Source organism: Nyctibius grandis, chromosome 15, assembly GCF_013368605.1.
Source record: "Nyctibius grandis isolate bNycGra1 chromosome 15, bNycGra1.pri, whole genome shotgun sequence".
In the NCBI taxonomy this organism is placed as follows: Eukaryota; Metazoa; Chordata; class Aves; order Nyctibiiformes; family Nyctibiidae; genus Nyctibius; species Nyctibius grandis.
Genome location: NC_090672.1, coordinates 11,110,339 through 11,130,227, shown reverse-complemented (window position 1 = coordinate 11,130,227; position 19,889 = coordinate 11,110,339). Strand labels below are relative to the sequence as shown.

The window sequence follows — 19,889 nt, the reverse complement described above, 5'->3', positions numbered from 1 at the left end:
CGTAACCCTCGATTAGGGATCTGTGCATGTAATGCTCAGAGTGATTGTTTGGGGTGAGGGAAATACGCTGCTCTACGTGGTCCTTCCTGCCAAACAGCTAGAGCAGATCCTTACAGCCAAGCAATAAATCCCCCAAATGAAAGGTTTACGATGGGGATGCTGACAAACCCTTAACTAACACGTTACAAATGGCAGCGTTACAATTCAGGAGCTATAAGTGAAATTAGCAGCGGCGTGGGCAGCCGTCGAGGATGGCCGTGGTGAGCCGGCCTTGTCTCGAGGAAGATGTGCAGCGAGGCAACGGCTTTTAATTTGCTTTTAATCTTTCTAATGAGCTTTTGTTGGTCGAACTTGCGTGCGAAATGGGGGGGTGCTCCTTTGGTTTTTCATGAAGTTTTTGGATGACTGTTGGAAGAATATCCATCGGGCGAGAACAAGAGCTCAGTTGTTTTAAGGCATTTTGTCCTACAGAGGATGAGGTCCTGGTTCTCTGCGGTTTCCCGGCGCGCTGGCCACGTCCCTTGCTGTGTCCCAGGTGCCATCAGGTGCTCTGGGATGTCCCCGTCACACGCAAGCTGGGACAGCCCAGCAAAACCAGTGTCGCGCTGCTGGCACCCAGCAAACAGCAGAACGTAAATTTTAATTGTTTTTTTGAGTTTTTCCCTATTCCCCCTCCCCAAAGGCATGCAGGGGAGAAACTGTAGGAAGTTCTCCAAGACAAGAGGGACCAGCTGGAAAGAGGGATGCCCCCAAGGGGGTATGTGGGGAAGGAGCTTGAAGAAAAGCCAAAGCAAACAGTGGGTGCAGATGCTGAGGAGGAGAATACGGCTTGAGAGAGGAGGTGAGAAACAATGAGCAGTCCTGAGCACGAGCCGCTCATGGGAGCAGAGACCATCTGCTCTTCACCGGCCTGAATGGTGCCGAGCAGCATCCTGCATTCCTTTGTTCCCTGGTGTACGGGGAGCTGCGGGCTGCGAGTGCTTAAAGCCAAACGCCATCCCTGAGAGTTCAGCCACGTCTTACCTTTTGTCTGAATTTCCTCCCTCTCCTTCTCCTCAAGCATTTTCTCTTGCAGCCATTGGTAGCACATTTTTCCACCTCGGGTCTTGAGTAGGCGGATGAAGAGCCCAGGAGGACGTTGCAGTTAGCAGAAGTTAAACAAACTGCGCTGCCCCGGCGCACGCGGGGTGGGTGAGGTGGTGAAGTCTCTCTTTGGGGCTTTAGTCAGATAGCTGGGGAACTCAGGGAGCATGAAATGACCCGAGAAGTACCTGCAGCTCATAAAAGTGGCAGAGGCCAATAAACAAAACCTACTTACAACTTAGTAACCTAAGTAATAATAAGGTCTTAGAGCCATAAACCCGGATAGATAATAATAATGGGTTGAGCACGCTCTTCCGTGAGGTGATGCTTAACCTAAAGAAGAGGGATGGAGATGGAGGTGGAGAGCAGAGATGTGTAAGAGCCAGATAGGATTTTTTAAAATTTTTTTTAAAAATATGAGGCTAACGCACAGGTGAACTAAAGCAGTTCCTCGTACCTCTAGAAATCATTTTCTTGGGGGCTGGGGGAAAAGGTGTTTTGATATGGCATATCTTACATTGCATGTCCCTCCTCCTGAGACTTGCAGTCATGCTTTCAGTGATGGTTTTGCCTCTTACGAAAAACCCTGAAATTTTACCAGATTCATTTTACGTGGTGACTTTTTTTGCTGTGTTGCCGTACAGAGGCGTCCATGCTTGAGACATGCCCCGCGTGCAGAAAGCCCCCATCAGAGGTCCCGTCCCTGTCACACACGGTGGGGTTGGCATGGTGAGCTGAACATTGTGGCTGCTTTTTCCTTTGCCTGCTGGAGTGGGTTTTGTTGCTGCAAATGTTGCTTGGTTTTTTTACTGTTTAGATTTCCTCCTGTCTGTACTCCGTGTGTATCTGTATGTATATAATACGTTCTCTGTTTACTTCGGTGAAGTAATGGACCAAAATGCATCCTTCAGGCATGTTGGGAGCACTTAGTTCAGTCTTCAGCCCCAGACCTTTTGTGCTGTGCTGGGTTTGCCGTGCTGGCTCGGGGTCCTCTCCCCCCGTGTACATGCCCAGGCTGACGCCGTGCCGCCGGCTGCGTGTTCGTGGCCCTGCGACTGCTCAGCTCTGCCGGGGGGAGTTGGGTTGTTAAATCTTTCGGGGTCATACCCACCACCTTTCATCTCCATGCTGGTCACTCGCCAGGCATCATTTGAACGCCCAGTGGCTTCATCCCAAGGGCAGGAGCAATAAAGCTAATTCAGACTTTTCTAAATCCTGCCTGGCCGCCCGTACCCGAGCCCTTTCGTAAGGCTGAATAAAGCACCACGTGCGCTGCACCGAGGGCATCTTAAATGAGTCCTTCAAGGCTCCTCTAAAATCAAGGCACCTTTAAGCTGCGCTAAACAAACGCCAGCCAGCGAAGCCTCTGCCTGGGAGCGATGCTCCCTCCTTCCCAGGCGGGCAGGGGTTGGGGCAGGACCCCGACGAGCCCGGAGCTGGAGCCACCGGCCCCGTGGCACGGCTCGGTGACAGCGGCGGGGTTGCTCTTGGCTGGTGCAGATGCAGGCACAACCTTTGGCCGGGCGGGCGGCAGTCCCTGCGAGTCACTGCCCCGTGTCCCTCGCTCCCTGCCTTACGTAGGGGTTTTTTTCACCTTGTGGCACTGCTCCGTACTCTGGACTTTGTTTCTCGCTGTTTTTCCCTGACTCCTTCATTCCACTGATTTTTTTTTTTTTTTTTTCAGCAAAATGGGTCGCAGGCTCATTCAACAGCACAACTGAGGGTTCAGCCCTAACTGGGTGTGGGCACCAATGATTTTTTTGGGTACAGATGCAATGCTACACGGTGTCCTGACCAGCCTAGGATTTGGTAGGAGACCACACCTGGAAGCTCCCGGTACGAAGTGTGCAAGGCAAGAAGAAGCCCCGACGTCCAGGGTAGAAGCTGACACCTTACCGGCAGCCAGGGAGAGGGAGGAGGAGGAGGGACCCACTGCAAAAATGTGCTCAAACACGGTTGAATGAGGTTGAGCAGCTCCAGAAGTGAGATTCTGAGAAAAGCAGTGCTAAATAAGGACAGGTAGCAGCCACTGTCTGAAGGGATGTTTTTATTGGGCCGGCAGCAGGAAGCATAATTTTCTTTAAATGACATATATATCTAGAGTATTCTGTAATACACAGTCAGGCAGCGCAGTGCTTTTTTAAAGTGGGAAATTACATTTCATGATCTGTACAGCAAAATTCACTGGGAAGGGAACACAGCTGGTGTTTGGTGGCCGCTGGATCGGGGGATGCTGCCACGCACGACGGCAGCGCTGGGGAAAAAATATCTGTTTTCTGCCACGTCCCCATCAGCGAAGGGGCACGTTTGCCCCCTTTGTTGATGCTGATTTAAAACAGGCGTTTTGGTGCTTTTTTCCTGTGAACATGAGGTATCATTCATGGCCAGAATGAATATACGTTTGTACCGACATGGCTGTAATTACAGTATTCTATGTGCATTGAGTACAATGTCTGTATTATCCCTGCATCCCCTGGCACTGCTGCTGTTAAGAATCTCTTGTTGCTTCAGTTAGAAAACTTGTTTTTTTCAGACATTTTTAACTTCCCATAAAAGTCTATTCTGGGCTGAAACTCTCTGTGCCAAGTCTTAGGCCAAGACTGAAATTTCTTTTATGAAATTTTGTTTTGAGCCAGTTTGTATGTTGCTACAGAAGGTGGATAAGGGCACAGGGTAAAATCTGTGTCCTGCATGCCAGGAGCAAAGCTGATTCCTAAAGAACTTGCATTTTGCATAATCATTTGTAGAGGTGTAAAATGCTGCCGTTCTCAACAGGGTTTTAACCCCCTTGCTTTTTACCCAGGTATGAATTGCTATTGATAGTGGCCTGTGTATGATAATCACACCCTGCTCTGAATATCAGGGAGGTTTTTGGTGGCAAAGAGCTCGTGGCTTTGGCAGTGGCAGAGCACCCTTCCCAGCTGGCTGCAGCTGCAGACTTGGAGCAGTTAATGCTGAAGGAAGATGGTTTTTTGCACAGTTTATTTTAATCTCCTCCTAGCTCACAGAAAGAGGCAGGTCTCTAAATCAGGTGCTCTGAATTGCTGTCGAAGGTCTTCCCTGGCAGAGCATCTGGTCTCTAGTGTTAGATGATGCAAATGCATCATCCTTGTGCTTATATACAGGTTTATTGGTGCAAACACATCGTTTCCAGTAAATATGGAGTATATCTCCTCTTTAAAGCCTGTCCTGTCTTCTTATAAGCCATTGCCTCTGCTCTGGAGGGTGGAATAATTGCTTACAGTCAAAGCTGCCTGATTTCTGAGAATAAGTTTAACTGTTGGTGGCAACTTGTCTATCTAATTAAACCTAAAAAAAGCTTTTTTAACAGCTTTACTTTGTTTCAGCCTGGATGAAACCACAGCAGGTGAAGCGAGCTGGGAAGCAGCAGCGGTTCCTGCTTGGTCCGTGCTACGTCGGGCACCCCTGATGCTCCTGAGGATGGAGCGTGCTGCCTCGCAGCCAAGCTAAACCCACCCTAATGACCAGAGGCACAAGCACATCACTGGGGTTTTGTTCGCCCCGCCTGTGCCCTGCTGAAGCGCTGGGCACTCGGGAAATGCTGTCACCAAATAGAAGCTGCTCTGCTTCGAGGGGTTCGCGACCTGGGAGGACTTGCAGCCGCTGGTTGGATGCAGGAGGAGCCCTGTGTCGGGTGAGAACATCTGTGCCCTCTGACTGCGTGCCGAGAACATCTATGATTTACAGTATAAATGCTGTTTCTTTTTTATTTCTGCTTTCTGGAAAGCGAAGGTACTCTTAGATGCAGAAGGAAGAGCGTGCCAAGGACGCCCAGCGTAAGCAGCCCTTAGGCTGTGGTCACTCGGCCCCCACTGCGACAGTGCCGTGCCCAGGAGAGCATCTGCAGCAGAGAAGAGGAAATGTTCGCATGAGAAAAATGGATCTAAACAGTAACAAGAAATGGGCCAGGAGCAGGACTCGAGTCAGTTAATAAGCAGATGGTAAATACAAAGGAAAATGTAAAATAATTTGGTTTTATCTGTATTTGAGCATTTTACGTGGTGGCCTCTGGTTCTCAAAGGGCTCTGCAAAGCTTTGATAAAAAGAGAAACCGTGAAAGAGCAGTTGCTTACCTCACCTGAAGTTTCTGCATCACTGGGCAAAATCATTTCAGCATTTCTGGGCTTTTTGCAAACTCTCTGCTCAACGGGAAGAGCGATCGGAGCAGGCGCACTCTTTCCAGCTACGAGACAAAAGCCACAGGGGACAGAAGGGCCACATCCACCAAACTGAAATTCAAGAATAATGTTCCAGCTCGGGCCATTTATTTGTTATCTCAACGCTGAAGGTGTTCAACCCAGCACAAGGAAGGATGGGCAGAACCACCTGTATTTGACTGCAAGAATAGAGCCTGCTCTGCTGCAGGCATCTCCCTCTCGCTCTGTCCCACGTCCGGGTGTAGCAGGGTTTGCCCCGTCCTTTGGCCGGCAGGATGAGCAGGGATGCTCCTGAGCAATTTGGAAATGGTCCTTTGCGATTTTAATGCTTTTTTTTTTTTCTTTTTACTTTTGAAAGGCTGAGTCACAACCTACTTAAAGAGAGGAAATTCAGTTAATCCTGTTTCCTTTCTGAAACACGATGGGTTCGTGCGTTACATCTGCAGCGCACTGAACTGCCGTTTCCATGATATCCTGTCTGAGTTCCTGAGGTGAGTGCCTCTGCACAGCTTGCTTTTTCCTCAGAGAAATACTTCTGTAAGGAGATCCTTCAAAAAGAAAGTGGAAGAAGCGGCCGTCCACCGCCTGGCAGGGAAGAAGTGCCGTTCTGCGTGTACCGCTGTGGCTTCAGAGCTCCTGATGCGACGCAGAGAGTCCGTCAGCCCAAAGGGATGAGAACTGGAGAAAATTCCCCCTGCTTCGGCATGAGCTGTCAGTCGTTTGTCAGCTTCGCTTGCATAAATCTTTGTCCTCTCTTTTAACCCAGGTGTTGGGTACCTGGAAAGCGAGGACAGAGTAACCACTGGCACAAAGACGCGATGGTGGGGCTGCCCTACAGCTGAGGGACAACTTCTGCCCTCAGCTATGAAAGTCCCCAGCCTATCACCAGCAGCTGCTCGGGGTTTGTTGGGCTGGGACTGTCCCATCACCCCGCTGAACTCCAAGCACCTCCTCCTTAATTCCCTCTGCTTTTACGAGAGTTTCAACTCAGACTTACTTTTCCTGAATGCTTTGTTATTTTACCTTTTGTCATCAAACTCAAATAATTTCGTTTACATAACAAGGGGAAGAAACATCCCAAACTTTCCCATAAATGTGTAAATGTTGCCTGTGCCGAGTTGTTTTGTTTTGCCAGGTGCCGAGTTGTTTTGCCAGGTGCTGAGTTTGTTTGTTATGGGCTTCCATGCAGATGGAGAGGCCCCCCCCCGCTGCAGAAGGGGTGGGAACCTCACCATTATGAGTAGAAACCAGTTTCCATAAAGCAAATGGGATCGTCTGTACCTACCAAACCTTTGTGCGACTGTTCACGCAGCTTTGTTGCACTTGGTGCCGGTACCTGGGTGTAGTTGCTTAGATGTTTATTCCAGCTAAAGAGATGAAATTGCTTTCTTTGTCTTTCAAGTTTCTTTTTCGCTCAGAAGTGTAAGTCAGAGAGGTTTCTGGCGCCCGCTGTTTGCAATAAGCAGTACCCATCCCCACCTCTGATGCAGACTCCTTTTGGACTTGAACATGTTACATCACCCTTGTTTTTTTTGTATCTATAAATGGAGATTACGTTCAAGGCACCTGAGTTTACAGGGCAGTTGTAAAAATTAATGAGGTAATGGTTTTAATGTGCTTTGAAGATGAAAAGCGTTGCAGTACTTCAGGTGGTAATTACTCCCCGGAGGCTCGCTCCCCGTCGGGCGGGTGGGTTGTGACTCTCGTACTGGTGCTGCCATGTGCGTGCTCGAGGGCTCTCCGGCTGCAGCAGGACCCGGGACCACGGGTGTCTTGTTGTAGAAATTTTCACATAATTGTTGTAGAAGTTCTCATGAATTAAGCAAATGAGAATCAATAGAGATGGAATAGAATTAAGAATAGAATAATTAATATAAGTCTATCTGAATAAACACAGGTGGCTTTTCACAATCCATGAATATTGTTCTCAAAGCTCCTTTGTATAATCCTGACCTATGACTGAACCAATCATCAGTCTTAATGTAGCTAAGCAGAAGTAGGCCTAGAAGTATTAATTTCTGATGATTTTAGTAAAAAGGATGTATGGTTAACCTTTTTGACCTTAAAAGAATATAGAATACTTAGAAATAAAAATTAGTAGAAGTAAGGTCCTAAATAGACTTTAGCTATTTTAGGTTAATATTTAGGAGACGTTGGTGGTGGAAACCAGACTCTGGTCAACCCGGATCAAGACGGGACACTGATCACAGCAAGAATATCAAGGATGGGGTGTTGACCAGAGCCGAAGTGGAACCAGGAGATAAAGATCAGCTGATCAATGGAGAAGAATGGACTTTTGTGGAGTCTTGACAAATGAAGAAAGAGGAATTGAATTGAAATAGTGGAATTTTCACAGAAGTTCGTGAGGAGTTTGTGATGTAACTACTCATTGCCGTGAACTGCGCCAAGGTGGGTTATTGCTGTAGACCCCGAGCTCTCAGCTCTTCCCTGGAAGGACGGGGCTTGAGGTGAGCAGAGGTGTGAGCCTGCTGAGGAGGGGTTGTTGTGCTAAAATACCCTGAACTGCAAAGGGTTCAAAACTTTGCAGGTAGAACATGAATATGAGCATTTAAAATTCTTTAAGTATAAAGAGACCACAACAAACATCAAAGTGACCAGAAGAATTCAGCCCCAGACAGGCCTCTATTCTATTTAATGCTAGATGGATGAAGATAAGAAGTTTGGGTTGTTTTTTTTTAATTGACGCTCAAGTTATGCCATTGTATTTACTCAGTTTTCATTAGGCAAAACTAAAGGGCATTATTTAATTAGAATACTTTTATCTAATGCTCTTTGTTAAGGTGGAAACTAATGAAATAAAGACAGTTTGCAGTTAAAGCAACCCTTTCTGATGGCTTTTTTTTTTTTCCCTAAAGGAAGTGCTAGCATAAAGATCAGGTGTGATTTGATCATTTCTGTATGTGGGGTTTCTGAAGAAGCCTGGACCCAACGCTGCTGGGCCGTACCGCCCTGGGGGACAGCTGGTGGAAGCAGCCTCCTCCCAAAAACCTCCTCCCCAAAGCCTCGCCGTGCTGGCCCACGGGATTTCTGCTGCTCTGGGGCTGCAGCAAAGGGTGCCTGTGCCTAACGAGGGCCTGAGACCAGGGCAGGGGCTTGAATCCTGGATATTTCCAATCATCGCTGCAGGTGAAGGTGGGAACACAAAGGCTTCTGCATGGCCGTGATACCGAGCTTTCCACTTAATGTTGTGCTTTGAGACCCTTTTCTTCTTCCCAGATGTGGACACAGTCTCCTGATCTCAGAGGTGACCTTATTGCAGTCTACAACTACCTGAAGAGAGGTTGTAGCGGGGTGGGAGTCGGCCTCTTCTCCCAGGCAACCAGCAACAGGACAAGAGGACACAGCCTCAAGCTTCTCCAGGGGAGGTTCAGTTTGGACGTTAGGAAGCATTTCTTCTCAGCAAGGGTCATTAGCCATTGGAAGGGGCTGCCCAGGGAGGTGGTGGAGTCACCATCTCTGGAGGGGCTTAAGAAAAGACTGGCCATGGCACTTAGTGCCATGGTCTAGTTGCCATGGTGGTGTGAGGGCAATGGTTGGACTCGATGATCCCAGAGGGCTCTTCCAACCTGATTGATTCTGTGATTCTGTGATTCTGTGATCTGAGTTTTCCAGGTAAAAATGTTGAGTCCATACTGTTGTTACACAGCTGCGCTTCAGCACAGGCGCGCGTGATGCTCCCGCAGCTCCTCAGCTGCACAAAACCAGCTTGGACGGGGACTTTCAAACACTGGTCTATCGAAGTGCTGGGCTCCTCTGCAGGGAGCAGAGCAGTCGGGCCTCGGTGGAGCCCAAGGAGCCGCACGGTCGCTTCCTGAGCACGCAGCATCTCTGCCGCAGGACTCCAGATGCCCAGCGACGCCTCGGGGGTTCATTTTCAGCTCAGCCTTTCCCGGCGACGCGCGGGAGGCGTTTAGAAAAACGAGCACGTCAGATTGCGCTGGCAGCGCCGGGAATGGGGTAATTAAAGTGTTTTTGATCACATTCCACTCGTCAGCACAAGGCCGGTCATGGACTAAGGCGAAGGGCCTGTCCGGAGGGTGACGAGAGCGCTTGGCAGACGGGGGATGACTCGGTGGGGAACATCACGCGCCGTTGAGCCACCGAGGTAGGGAACCAACGACGAGAATTCAGCGTTTGTATGCGAGGCAGCATTTTCCACGCATTAATTATATTTTGGGTAACGCAATAAAACATTGGCGACCTCCTGGATGCGGGCAAGAGCCAGCAGCAATGGATGTATGGAGGCGGCTCCCACCCAACCCTAAATCTCCAACCCTATTTCCAACCCTTTTCCTCCGTTGCGGGGTGAGTGGGGGCGTCTCGGTGCTGCGGCCCCGCCCGGGTGCGACGGGGATGGGCGGCCGGGAGGAGGGGGGGAGGCAGCTCCGCTCCGCCCCGAGGTGGTGGAAGTGCTCGGGGGGGTACGGCCCCGCTCCGCCCCGGGGTGGTGGCGATGCCGGGGGGAGGTTACAGCCCCGCTCCGCCCCGGGGCCGCGGTGATGGCCGTGCCGGGGAGCGCTGTGTGTCCCCCCCTTCCGCCGCCGCGGAGCCGGGCCGGTGAGTGCGGGGGGGAGCGGGGGTGGGGGGCAGCTGCTGTGCCGGGGGAAGGGGCCCCCCCGAGGTGTGCGAAACGGGAAGGGGAAGAGGAGGAGAGGAAGAGGAGGAGTTCTGGTCTACCTGGGAGCGCGTCGCTGCTGCGGAGTGAGCGCGTTGGGTTCTTTATGTGGTCATTACGGTTTCGTGGTTGGGCGAAAAATGGTGAGGAAGCGACGTGGGGAAGGTTTGGAGGGGGGAAAGGAGGGTGGGAGCCCGAAGGGGTGCCCCCCTCCCCCGCTCGCTAACTGCGGGGGGCGAGGGGCTTTGGGGGGGAGCAGGGGGCTGTGCTGGGAACAGCCCGGCCTGGCTTCGGTGCCGCTCCGGGGTTAGCTCATTATCCTGCCGTTAATTAACGATGGGTTTGGGGGGGCAGGGGTCTGCGTGGTGCTCGTCAGCCCCAGACGCGGCCGTTTCCCTTGGGAGTCGGATAAGGGAGGAAAATTCAGCCCGTTTTTTAAAATGCACAAATAAAGCATTTAGCTTAAATAATTTAAGAGCAGTAAGAGGCACATTAGAGTTTTTCTTAAGGTTAATTGTCTTCTTGCAGCAAGATGAATAATCTCGTTTAGCTGAGGCTCCCCCCCACACACACCTTGTTTGTTTGGTTTTTAATTTAAAAAACAGGGGGAACATGACATCAGCACTAAATCACATAAACTGACCCTTAAAAACCATTGCCAGGTGCATGTCTGGGGAAATGAGGAAAGTCTTCCTAATTCCCATCTGATCATTATTTCCCCCCTGTAAGAAGCATCTCCAGTGTGGGATTGAAGTACAAACCTGGTAATTCCCTTGATTGCTTTGGTCGAGATGCCCACAGGTCGTTGTGTCTCAGCCACTTCTGTCCGTACAAGATCATAAGGAAGTGGCTAAATTGTGGGGAGCTTTTGCAGTTTAATGGCATTTTCATTTTGTCCAATATTACTCAAATATCTTGGCAGCTTCTTGTTCTGTTCAGTTTATGTGTTCATTTTCCTGGTCTGGAGTTTGTGGAAGGATTTGGGATTTTTCTTCCCCAGATACAATTTTTCACCATTCAAGTGATGCTGCTTCAGTATTCTTAGTTGCATGTTATGTAGCTTAATCAGCTTATGTGGAGATGGCAGGTGTAATATCAAGAAATTAATTAACATTCTTAAAATGACTCTTCCTCCAACCTAGGTGAGGTAAATTAAAGCATGGAAGTGTTCCAGTGAAGATGTGGAAGTATTACTGGGGTGGATTTTTTGTAACTGGGCAGAAAATAATTAAAGAAGCAGTAACTGGCATTAGTGATTGAATCTGATTAAATCAGCTTTACCAATTTTCTGTATTTCAAATAAATAGGGAAGGGTGACTAAGGGAAGGGGTTGCTGCTGTAATGCAGTCGTGTAGCATTCAGCAAGGACCTTGGTGGAGCTTCTCCTCTTGTACGTGCTCTTGAAAGCAAACTGTGCAAGTCCCAGCGCTTAGCAGGGCATGCTGTGAGCAGAAGGGAGAAGCACGTTATTTTTTATGACCTGTAAGCCACAGCTGCTGCTCTTGATTGTTTTTAAGGCACTCAGCTGTCATTTTGAAGCATTTCTTGCTTGAAAAATATCCAGAGGAGTTGCAGGCATTTTTCCTGCAAGAATTAGTTGCTGGAGTAGGTTGAAGTTTGAGCATTTTGTTTCTTTTTTTATAATCAAAGGAATTTATTTTTCATTTGTGAAGTAGATTCAAGGGGCTTTTCTGAGGAGCCCTCCAGGTGGGATCCCTTCCCAAGGCTTCGCTTGCAGGGATGTGCAGCCGTGTCCCCCGTGGGTCCTCCTGTGCCTGCTGGGGGTCACTGTCCCCCGGAGCACCCCGACACCCAGCAAAGCAAGCCCCGAGCAGTGGGGTCGGTCCCTTGCGGGTGCCTTTCCCCTCTTCTTCCCTCCTACGCTCGGAGAAACGCCGGCTCTGATGGAGCTGTCTGTCTGTAAGCAGTTTGTGCGCTTGAAGTTCTTCTGGCTGAGCTCATAGCAGCGGTGCTGACAGCTGAGCAACCTCCTGTGTTTCTTTAGTTCGATGATGTCTGTACTCCAGGAATAGATTTCCATATTAAAATACAGCTGAGGAAGGAAGCTTGAGCCGTGTGTTGTCTAACAGATAGTGGAGAAACCAGGTCCTGCTGCAGAGCTGCTCTGAATGTGCCATCAACAAAAACATCGGTCTGCTTTTTGGATGAGTTTTGGGAGCTGTAAAACCTGGAATATGGATGGATTCCTGAAATCTGTGATGTGTTTTGGCTGAAATGTTGAGAAATGACTCGGTTTTTCACCTGTGGCATGTAGGTGTTGCTGCAGGTGGGACTGATGGCCGGAGCAGTGGGGAGCTGGAAGGGGTGGTGGTGTGAAGACCTGCGCCAGTTCTCGTGCTCTCTGCTGAGCAGCTCATGGTTCTGTTTCAACTTCACAGGTGAGGAAACGGAGAGAGATGTAGACTGACCAGTGACTCCGAACCACAGACAGCAAGGTGGTGGCAAAACGGGATAAAAACCTGGTGGTTCCCCAGCCTGCTGTCCCTCACCAGGTACGTCCTGGTGGAACATCCCCTTGGCTCCTGGAAGAGCTTTATCAATTTTACTTTAGTTTTATTTTTTTTTCCAAAAGATTACGTTCAGCACTACTGTGCCATGCAGCTGGCCTAATGAAGAGGTAAAAAAATAATGAAAAGGAAAATAAGTAGTGTTGGATCTGCTCCAGGATGGAAAGAGGTTACTCACAGTAAATTAAACAGTTTGCCTGGGGTGAGCTGGCTCTTGTTTTCAGATGCATGGGGCTGGCTGGCTGCCCTGAGCCCATGTGGTGGACGCTGGAATTGTGCTCCGAGATAAACACTTGGGTTTGTAATTTATATGGAGCAAAATGAACATAAGCCCAGGTTAGCTCGAGTCCTGTGGCATTAAAATATGAAAAATTGAAAATGAAAAATTTATATGAAAATATAAAAATATGAGATCCTGAATGCTGGAACTACTTGGCTTTTGCTTTTTAAATTATTTTACCATTTCATATGAATTTGGTTTTGTTTTTTGTTTTTTTTTTTTCTCCTTAAACAAACTAGTCTTGAAAAATGGCACCAGCTACTCCAAGAGAAGCAGGAGTATGGAGACAAACCAGAGCTCTCTTATTCAAGAACTGTCTTATTAAGTGTAGGACTAAAAAAAGCAGCGTTCAGGTAAGTGGAGTGCTTGTTTACTGCTGCCTTCGTGTCTGCAGTTATTCTGTGTTTAAGTGGCTGCTGAGTCAGAGGCAACGCTCAGTTTTATTATAATGTTTCTGAAGCTTTAAGGTCTGCTCTGGATTTTGGGTTGAAATAGGCTTTTTCAGAAGGTATTTTGTGATCCTTTGGTTGAAAATGTATCCTAATGTGTAAGGTATTATCCAGAAAATATCTGGATTATTAATTAATATTGAATTAATAGTGCAATCGTAGTGCACTTTCAGAAACATTTGCACCCATAACTGAGCAGTGTAGCAGGGTTAGACCTCTCCATAAGATTTTTATCTTTTCTAACGGTTTAGCCCTGTGCATACCTGAGGTGTGGGGTGCTTTTAAGGTGAATTTTGAGGTGAAGCAGTACAGTGCTTGGCTGGACTTGTTTAATGGTTCATGCTTTGTGTTTTGCTACTTTCCAAATAGCATAAGTTTGCTGGTACTTAAAGCGTGTAGAATTATCCCTTTGTACCTTAAAATGGTTTCTTAGGTTACCAATGCATGCGATTAAAATCCTGCTTCGGTGCCAGAGAAGGATTTGGCATTAAACCAACTGTTGCATTGAAAACATTCCGGGAACTTTACAGTCAAGGAATTGGATTCTCAGTCCCTCCTTGAATCTTCGTGTAACTGACATAAACGTCTGGAAATTTTTGTTTCTACGACTGCTCTTTGAAGTTTTCATATTTCTTTCTTGGTGCAGGAGGTCCTTTTCCCCCTCTTTTTCTTGTTCTGGCTGATTCTGATGAGCATGATGCACCCGCACAGGAAGTATGGCGAGGTGGCCAACACCAACCTTGGCACGCTGGACACCTCCATGCTGGTGAATTTTGTCATCGGATACACGCCGCCAACCCGAATGGCACGAGAAATCATGAAGAAAGTGGCTTTCGATAACTTCGAAGATGGTATTTAGAACCTGAGCATTTTATTTTTCTGAGTACATCTCACGCTGTGGCTTGTGTTTGCAGGGGGAGCTCACTGCTGCTGCTGCTGTGGATAGAAAAAAGCATTTATTTTCCATCACAGACAGAGAACAGACTGTGAAAGCTTTTTTTTTTGTTGTTTTTTTTTTTTCAGTTGGCAAATGTTCTGGCACTGCCATCTCAAAATGGTTCCCATTCTCCTGTTGCAGCCAACAAGTGTTGTGTGGCCGCAGGAGAGGATTTGGGAGGACCCAAATGCAAAGTACAAAAAGCCCCTGAACAGCTCTAGGGCTAATTAATACTTGTCCTGTGACACCCTGGGGCAAATTCAAGAGATGATGTTGTCCTGTAGATGTTTTAGGTTGTGTTTTCTATCCTGTCGTTAATGTCAAAACAATTTTTTTAATTTGTTTTAAATGCTGATTCCCATTAACACTGTGTCACCTCTTCTTTTGAAAGTGATTTTTCTTTTTTCTTATTTTCTTTTTTTTTTTTTTTAAGTGCTTTGCCTACGCAGCTCACGCATCTAGCGGGAATTTCTCTCTCCAAAACCAGTCTGATGTATTTTTCCTTATGGGTGCCCTCGGCTGCTCTGAGCAAACAGTTCCACTTTCTGCCTTTCCAGCCCATCTTCCTCCCATCCTCTGCTGAAGTCGGTGGCAAAATACCATATTTTCATATATTTATTTAGATTTAATCTGCCCTTCTTGACAAGCACTGGTGCTGCTCGGGTAGCAGCAGAGGATTAGGGCATAGAAGCTCTTGGAGCAGCAATAAATGGGGGGGGAAAGGGGAAGACTTGGGGGTAAATGGGAATTACCCACCTGGCTGCTGAGCGATACTCCTGCAGGTTTCTGATCAGGAAAATACTTCCTTTACTGGGACAAAAGTAGAACCCTATAGATATATATATCCAAAACTAAATAAATCATTAATGATTAGCATGACACTTCTTTAAAACAGCATTGCACAGTTTTTCTTCCTGCTGTGCTGATTCCTAAATCAACGTGATAATTTCTTATGTCTCTCAGACATCATCACAGAGGAGTATTTAAGCGAAGAGGAGCTGCAAGAGGCCAGTGCTTTTAAACCCTCCAACTTTGTGGGTGTGGTGTTCAACGACGCCATGTCCTACCAGCTGAGGTTTCCCGATTCGGTCGCTATGTCTTCCATTTACATGGAATCGAGAGGTAAATGTGAACACTTTTCTAAGGGGATACACTGAAAAATCATTCCTTCTTTTTCTTTTCCGGGCTGATGTTGCGTATATTGGTTTATGGCAGTTGGTTCCACCATTTGTAAGGGGTGGCCTCAAGCTGCACCGCCTTTACATCGGGGGTAGGGCAGCTGTAACTCTGGATTTTTGCCTTTCAAAACGCCTTGCTTTATTCTGCAGCCAGTTGCTCCAACCTGCGGAAAGGGTGTGAATCGGTCACGTACTGGAGCTCGGGGTTTACGGCTCTGCAAGCCTGCATTGATGCTGCGATTATACAGGTAACTCTGGAAGAAGAACATCACAAAGCCAAGGAGGGGACTGCCTTGGCGCTGACTGGTTTTGTGAGGTTGTCCGTTAACTGTGTAAAACGCCGTATCAAAAATAAGTTTGATAAGAAAGCAGAGTATTTCATTTGACCTACGAGGAACGGCTGAGGGAGCTGGGGGTGTTTAGCCTGGAGAAGAGGAGGCTCAGAGGTGACCTTAGTGCAGTCTACAACTACCTGAAGGGAGGTTGTAGCGCAGCGGGAGTTGGCCTCTTCTCCCAGGCAACCAGCGATAGGACAAGAGGGCACAGCCTCAAGCTTGGCCAGGGGAGGTTCAGGTTGGACATTAGGGAGCATTTCTTCTCAGCAAGGGTCATTAGGCATTGGAAGGGGCTGCCCAGGGAGGTGGTGGAGTCACCATCTCTGGATGTGTTTAAGAAAAGACTGGCCATGGCACTTAGTGCCCTGGTCTAGTTGCCATGGTGGTGTCAGGGCGATGGTTGGACTCGATGATCCCAGAGGCCTCTTCCAGCCTGATTGGTTCTGTGATTCTGTATATGTGTTTTGCCATATTTCGTACAGAAGTGTTCTTGTCTGGGTGGATAACAGGGATGTTTGTCTTCGTTTGTGTCCAAACGAGCCTGAATATACATCGCAGCAGTCGCCAAAACGCAGAGGCTTGACACTCCTCACCCCAAAATACTATTTGAGATGCTGTACCAAAAGGGGCTGCGGAATTCACCTCACTATTTTGGTGCCAGTGTTTGTCAGCAATGCGCTTTTCCCTATTTCTCTCCTGTCGTGCCGCTCGCCGTGAGAGCGAGTCTCATCTGTTTAGGTGATAGAATTGCAAAATTGTTCATTTTATCTCCAGGCATTCAGATGTTCTCCAGTTTCTGTGCTTTTGGGCTGGGATTTGGGCACAGTCAGGTTTTGGGGTCTCCGCATCACTCCCTGTCAGCAGGGATGGAGACTGGGCTGAGCACGGTGGGGGCTGAGCCAGGGCTGCTGCTGCTGGGTGGGATGGGGCTGTAAAATCAGGAGTGATGCAAAAATAACTCTTCCTCCTTCTCATTACAGCTGAAGACTAATCAGTCGGTTTGGGAGCAACTTGAATTGACGAGAGCAACGGTTATGGGAGAGGCTGCAGTGGTGGAAATAGATAATTTTCCTCGTGCAATCATTTTAATTTACCTGGTGATCGCTTTCTCACCGTTCGGGTATTATTTGGCAATTCATATTGTGGCAGAAAAGGAGAGGAAGTTGAAGGAATTCTTAAAAATATTGGGACTTCATGACACTGCCTTTTGGTATGTGAGTGTTTGGTATAACCCGTTCTTTATAAAAGAAATAGAAAATATATAAAGAAATATAAAAAAAAAAACACTTTCTAGAAAAACTCATCTATTCTGTCCTCCAGTTTCTAATTGTTTTCAGTCTGATTAACTGAAAGCAGCCTAAAAGTGAGATACTCCATAAAATCTAACACAGAGATATCATGAATACAGGAATATTTTCCTAAGTAAACACCAGAGTAATGCTGTTGCATTTATGCACGTAAAGTCACGCCAGACATAGAGGGATTAAATGTGATGACGCGTGAGATTTTTATGTCGCTTGTTTTTAGATATTTTTGGCTCAGTGCCTTCTTTTCTGGAGGCTCAACAGGTAACCTGTGCTCTCTAAACTGCAGAGTTTATCCGTAGCGTTTCCATGACACGTAATTAAATGAATCTCACTGTAATTTTAACGTGACAGAGCAATCTGAGCAGCAGATTTTAATTTGTTTCCTTACCATGATGGAAATTTTCCTATGCAATATAATGGGGTTTTTTTCTGAATGAGAGGATGTTTTAATTTGAAATCATTGATACTTGCAGAGATAAAAACGGGTTTAGCTTTACCCTTCACCACAGCAGCACTTTAGCATCTTTCCCTGCTGCACCGTGACAGCCACCTGGGGTTTCTCTTTTTTTTTTTTTCCATTTGCTTTTGTTTTATTTCTACACCCAAGCTCTTTTCTGACAGTCGTCTGCAGTATATCCTTGGTGACAAATCTTAGTTGAGTCCTTCACCCGCAGTGAACATAACTCAGAAACTTGCTTCTGAGGAAAACGTGTCATTTTTTACTACCTGTGCACAAGCCGCCTCTGCTTCCTGAGGTCAGAATCACTCACAGACTTGCAGCTCTGTTTTTGAAAAGAAAAGGATTTTATTACCCTGCCCAGCTACTGGAGTGACTAGTGTATTAAATTTTAAATAGGATTTCTTTAATTATTGAAACCTACTACTCAGTTACTCTCTTTTGGTTATACCAGGGAATAATGGTGCACGTTAAAAAAAAAAAAAAAAAAACAACAAAAAAATAATGAATCATCTAGTTGCGTATCTTTTTGATGCTGATGTGTGCGCTGATGCTTAGAACAATGACAGGGATGTTTACAAGAGCTCTTTGTTTGGGGGCTCTTGTTTTGTTGCAGGCCTGTCCTTTGGTGCAGCTGTCTGGAATGTTAAAGAACGGCAGTTTTAGCTCTTTTTGTATGTGAATAATTCAGGCTGGCATTTCATTGACTGGTTTCTCTTCTTTCCCCCCCCTTTTGCTCCTAGGCTTTCTTGGGTCCTGCTCTACATGAGCCTCATTTTTGTCATGTCCATTCTTATGGCGGTGATCGCGACGGCCTCTTCCCTCTTTCCCCAGAGCAGTGCCTTTGTGATTTTTCTCCTTTTTTTCCTGTATGGAATCTCCTCAGTAAGTATTCCAGCTCTCGTTGAATTCAACCATCCCATCCCTGTGGGTTTTTTTTCCCTTCCCATCTGATCTTGTTCTCTCTACTGAAGCATTTGGGACAAATGTAGCTTCTGTAGGACCAAAGGGTGGTGGGTGTCTCACCTGTCCCCATCCCCTTCCCTGGGGCTGCTCTGGTTTGGGATGCTCTACAGCTCTCAACCATCACTAGGAGAAATATCTTCCCTTACTGAAGTGAGTTTATAATCATCCATCTTTGACTGAAAACACTGTACAGCATCAGTTTGAGGTCCAAAACTATGCCCTTTTCTAACCATGTGCTGTTACTATATAGTGTAATGTTAAAACCCCAATTAAGGGTCAGAGAATTAATTTATACGCTCAGCCGTATGGCTCTTTATTTTTCTTTTAAGATTTTTTTCTGTGCCCTGTCACCTTTGGGAAACTGTCCCTCCCGATGGTCTGTTTGTAAGGGAAGTGTGGGACATGAGTGGTGACTATCCCAGGAAAAGGATTTGATTATCAGAGGAAAAAACGAAGCTATTGGGTTTTTTTACTTTAGTTTTTCAACACCTTGTATTTTTTTTTTTAATACAGTACCTTCTTATCTTTTTTTTTTTTTAATCTGTTTGTAGGTTTTCTTTGCGCTGATGCTGACACCTCTCTTTAAAAAGTCAAAACACGTGGGTATAGTGGAGTTCTTGGCGACGCTGGCTTTTGGTTTCGTGGGCCTTAATATTGTCCTGCTGGAAGATTTCCCCAAGTCTTTCGTGTGGATTCTCAGCCCCTTGTGTCAGTGCAGCTTCTTGGTTGGTGTTGCACAGGTGAATAATCTTCTGCTCCTCCAGTTGCAACCTCATCACGCTCACTTGTCTTGCATCATTTTCAAATAGTGATGTAGATATACTTCTGTATATATTTTTTTTTTAATAAACTGATGATGATGGGGGAAAATGCCTATTTTAATAGCTTCCCATGGCAATTTAGCATCAAGAAAAACACAGTGCACTATCAAGCAACTGTTATTCTTTGTGTTCATTACTGTCATCTCAGTCACTTTTTCATTACATTTTTTTTTTTCTGTTGCCAAGTTTTGCACCACGCTGTTGTGTCTTTCCAGGCTGGCGCAGTGCCGCTGTGTAACGTCTCCCTCTGTCCGTGTTTGTTGGCAGGTCATGCATCTAGAAGATTATGAAGATGGTGCAACATTTTCAAATCTAAATCACGGTCCTTACCCGCTCTTTATCGCTCTTATTTTGTTGGCGCTGGATAGCATATTTTATCTGCTTGTAGCTGTCTACCTTGATCAGGTTATCCCAGGTATGTCCATGAGAAAAATTGAAGGGAACCGTGCTAGCATCACCAATTCCTGAAGTCCTGAGCCCCCCAGGTCGACGTGGCTCGTGGGGCTGGGTGGCATTTCTGACTTAATTTCAGCTGCGGAGAAGGGAGATGGTGCTGTTTACAAACAGATTTTACACTGTGACTCAGAATGCTTTTAGCTGAAATAATTTATATTCTATTAAAGCTGTGAGGTGTGAGGAGGGGTGTTAGCGTGTTTGGAATTGATGGCCCTTAGCTACGCCAGCTAAACTTTGTCTCCATCTTTCTGAAGGAAAAACTTCCTTACTGGGTTAAC

General features: G+C 46.9%; 1 protein-coding gene across 2 annotated transcripts in view; it reads left to right on the top strand.

Annotated features, from left to right (window-relative positions):
* The first annotated feature begins 9,703 nt into the window (after positions 1–9,703).
* ABCA5 (ATP binding cassette subfamily A member 5) overlaps positions 9,704–19,889 on the top strand; it is a 34,891-nt gene continuing 24,705 nt past the window's right edge. Inside the window, exons 1-10 of one of the 2 annotated variants that reach the window (XM_068413041.1) lie at positions 9,704–9,839; positions 12,297–12,410; positions 12,945–13,058; positions 13,801–14,005; positions 15,055–15,213; positions 15,420–15,517; positions 16,585–16,814; positions 18,112–18,253; positions 18,886–19,074; positions 19,423–19,570. In XM_068413041.1, the coding sequence (XP_068269142.1) occupies positions 12,954–13,058; positions 13,801–14,005; positions 15,055–15,213; positions 15,420–15,517; positions 16,585–16,814; positions 18,112–18,253; positions 18,886–19,074; positions 19,423–19,570 (1,276 nt within the window). In that variant the 5' untranslated portion in view covers positions 9,704–9,839; positions 12,297–12,410; positions 12,945–12,953. Of the gene's footprint in view, positions 9,840–9,958; positions 10,041–12,296; positions 12,411–12,944; positions 13,059–13,800; positions 14,006–15,054; positions 15,214–15,419; positions 15,518–16,584; positions 16,815–18,111; positions 18,254–18,885; positions 19,075–19,422; positions 19,571–19,889 lie in introns of those variants that run through there. The other variant, XM_068413042.1, reaches the window with a different exon arrangement.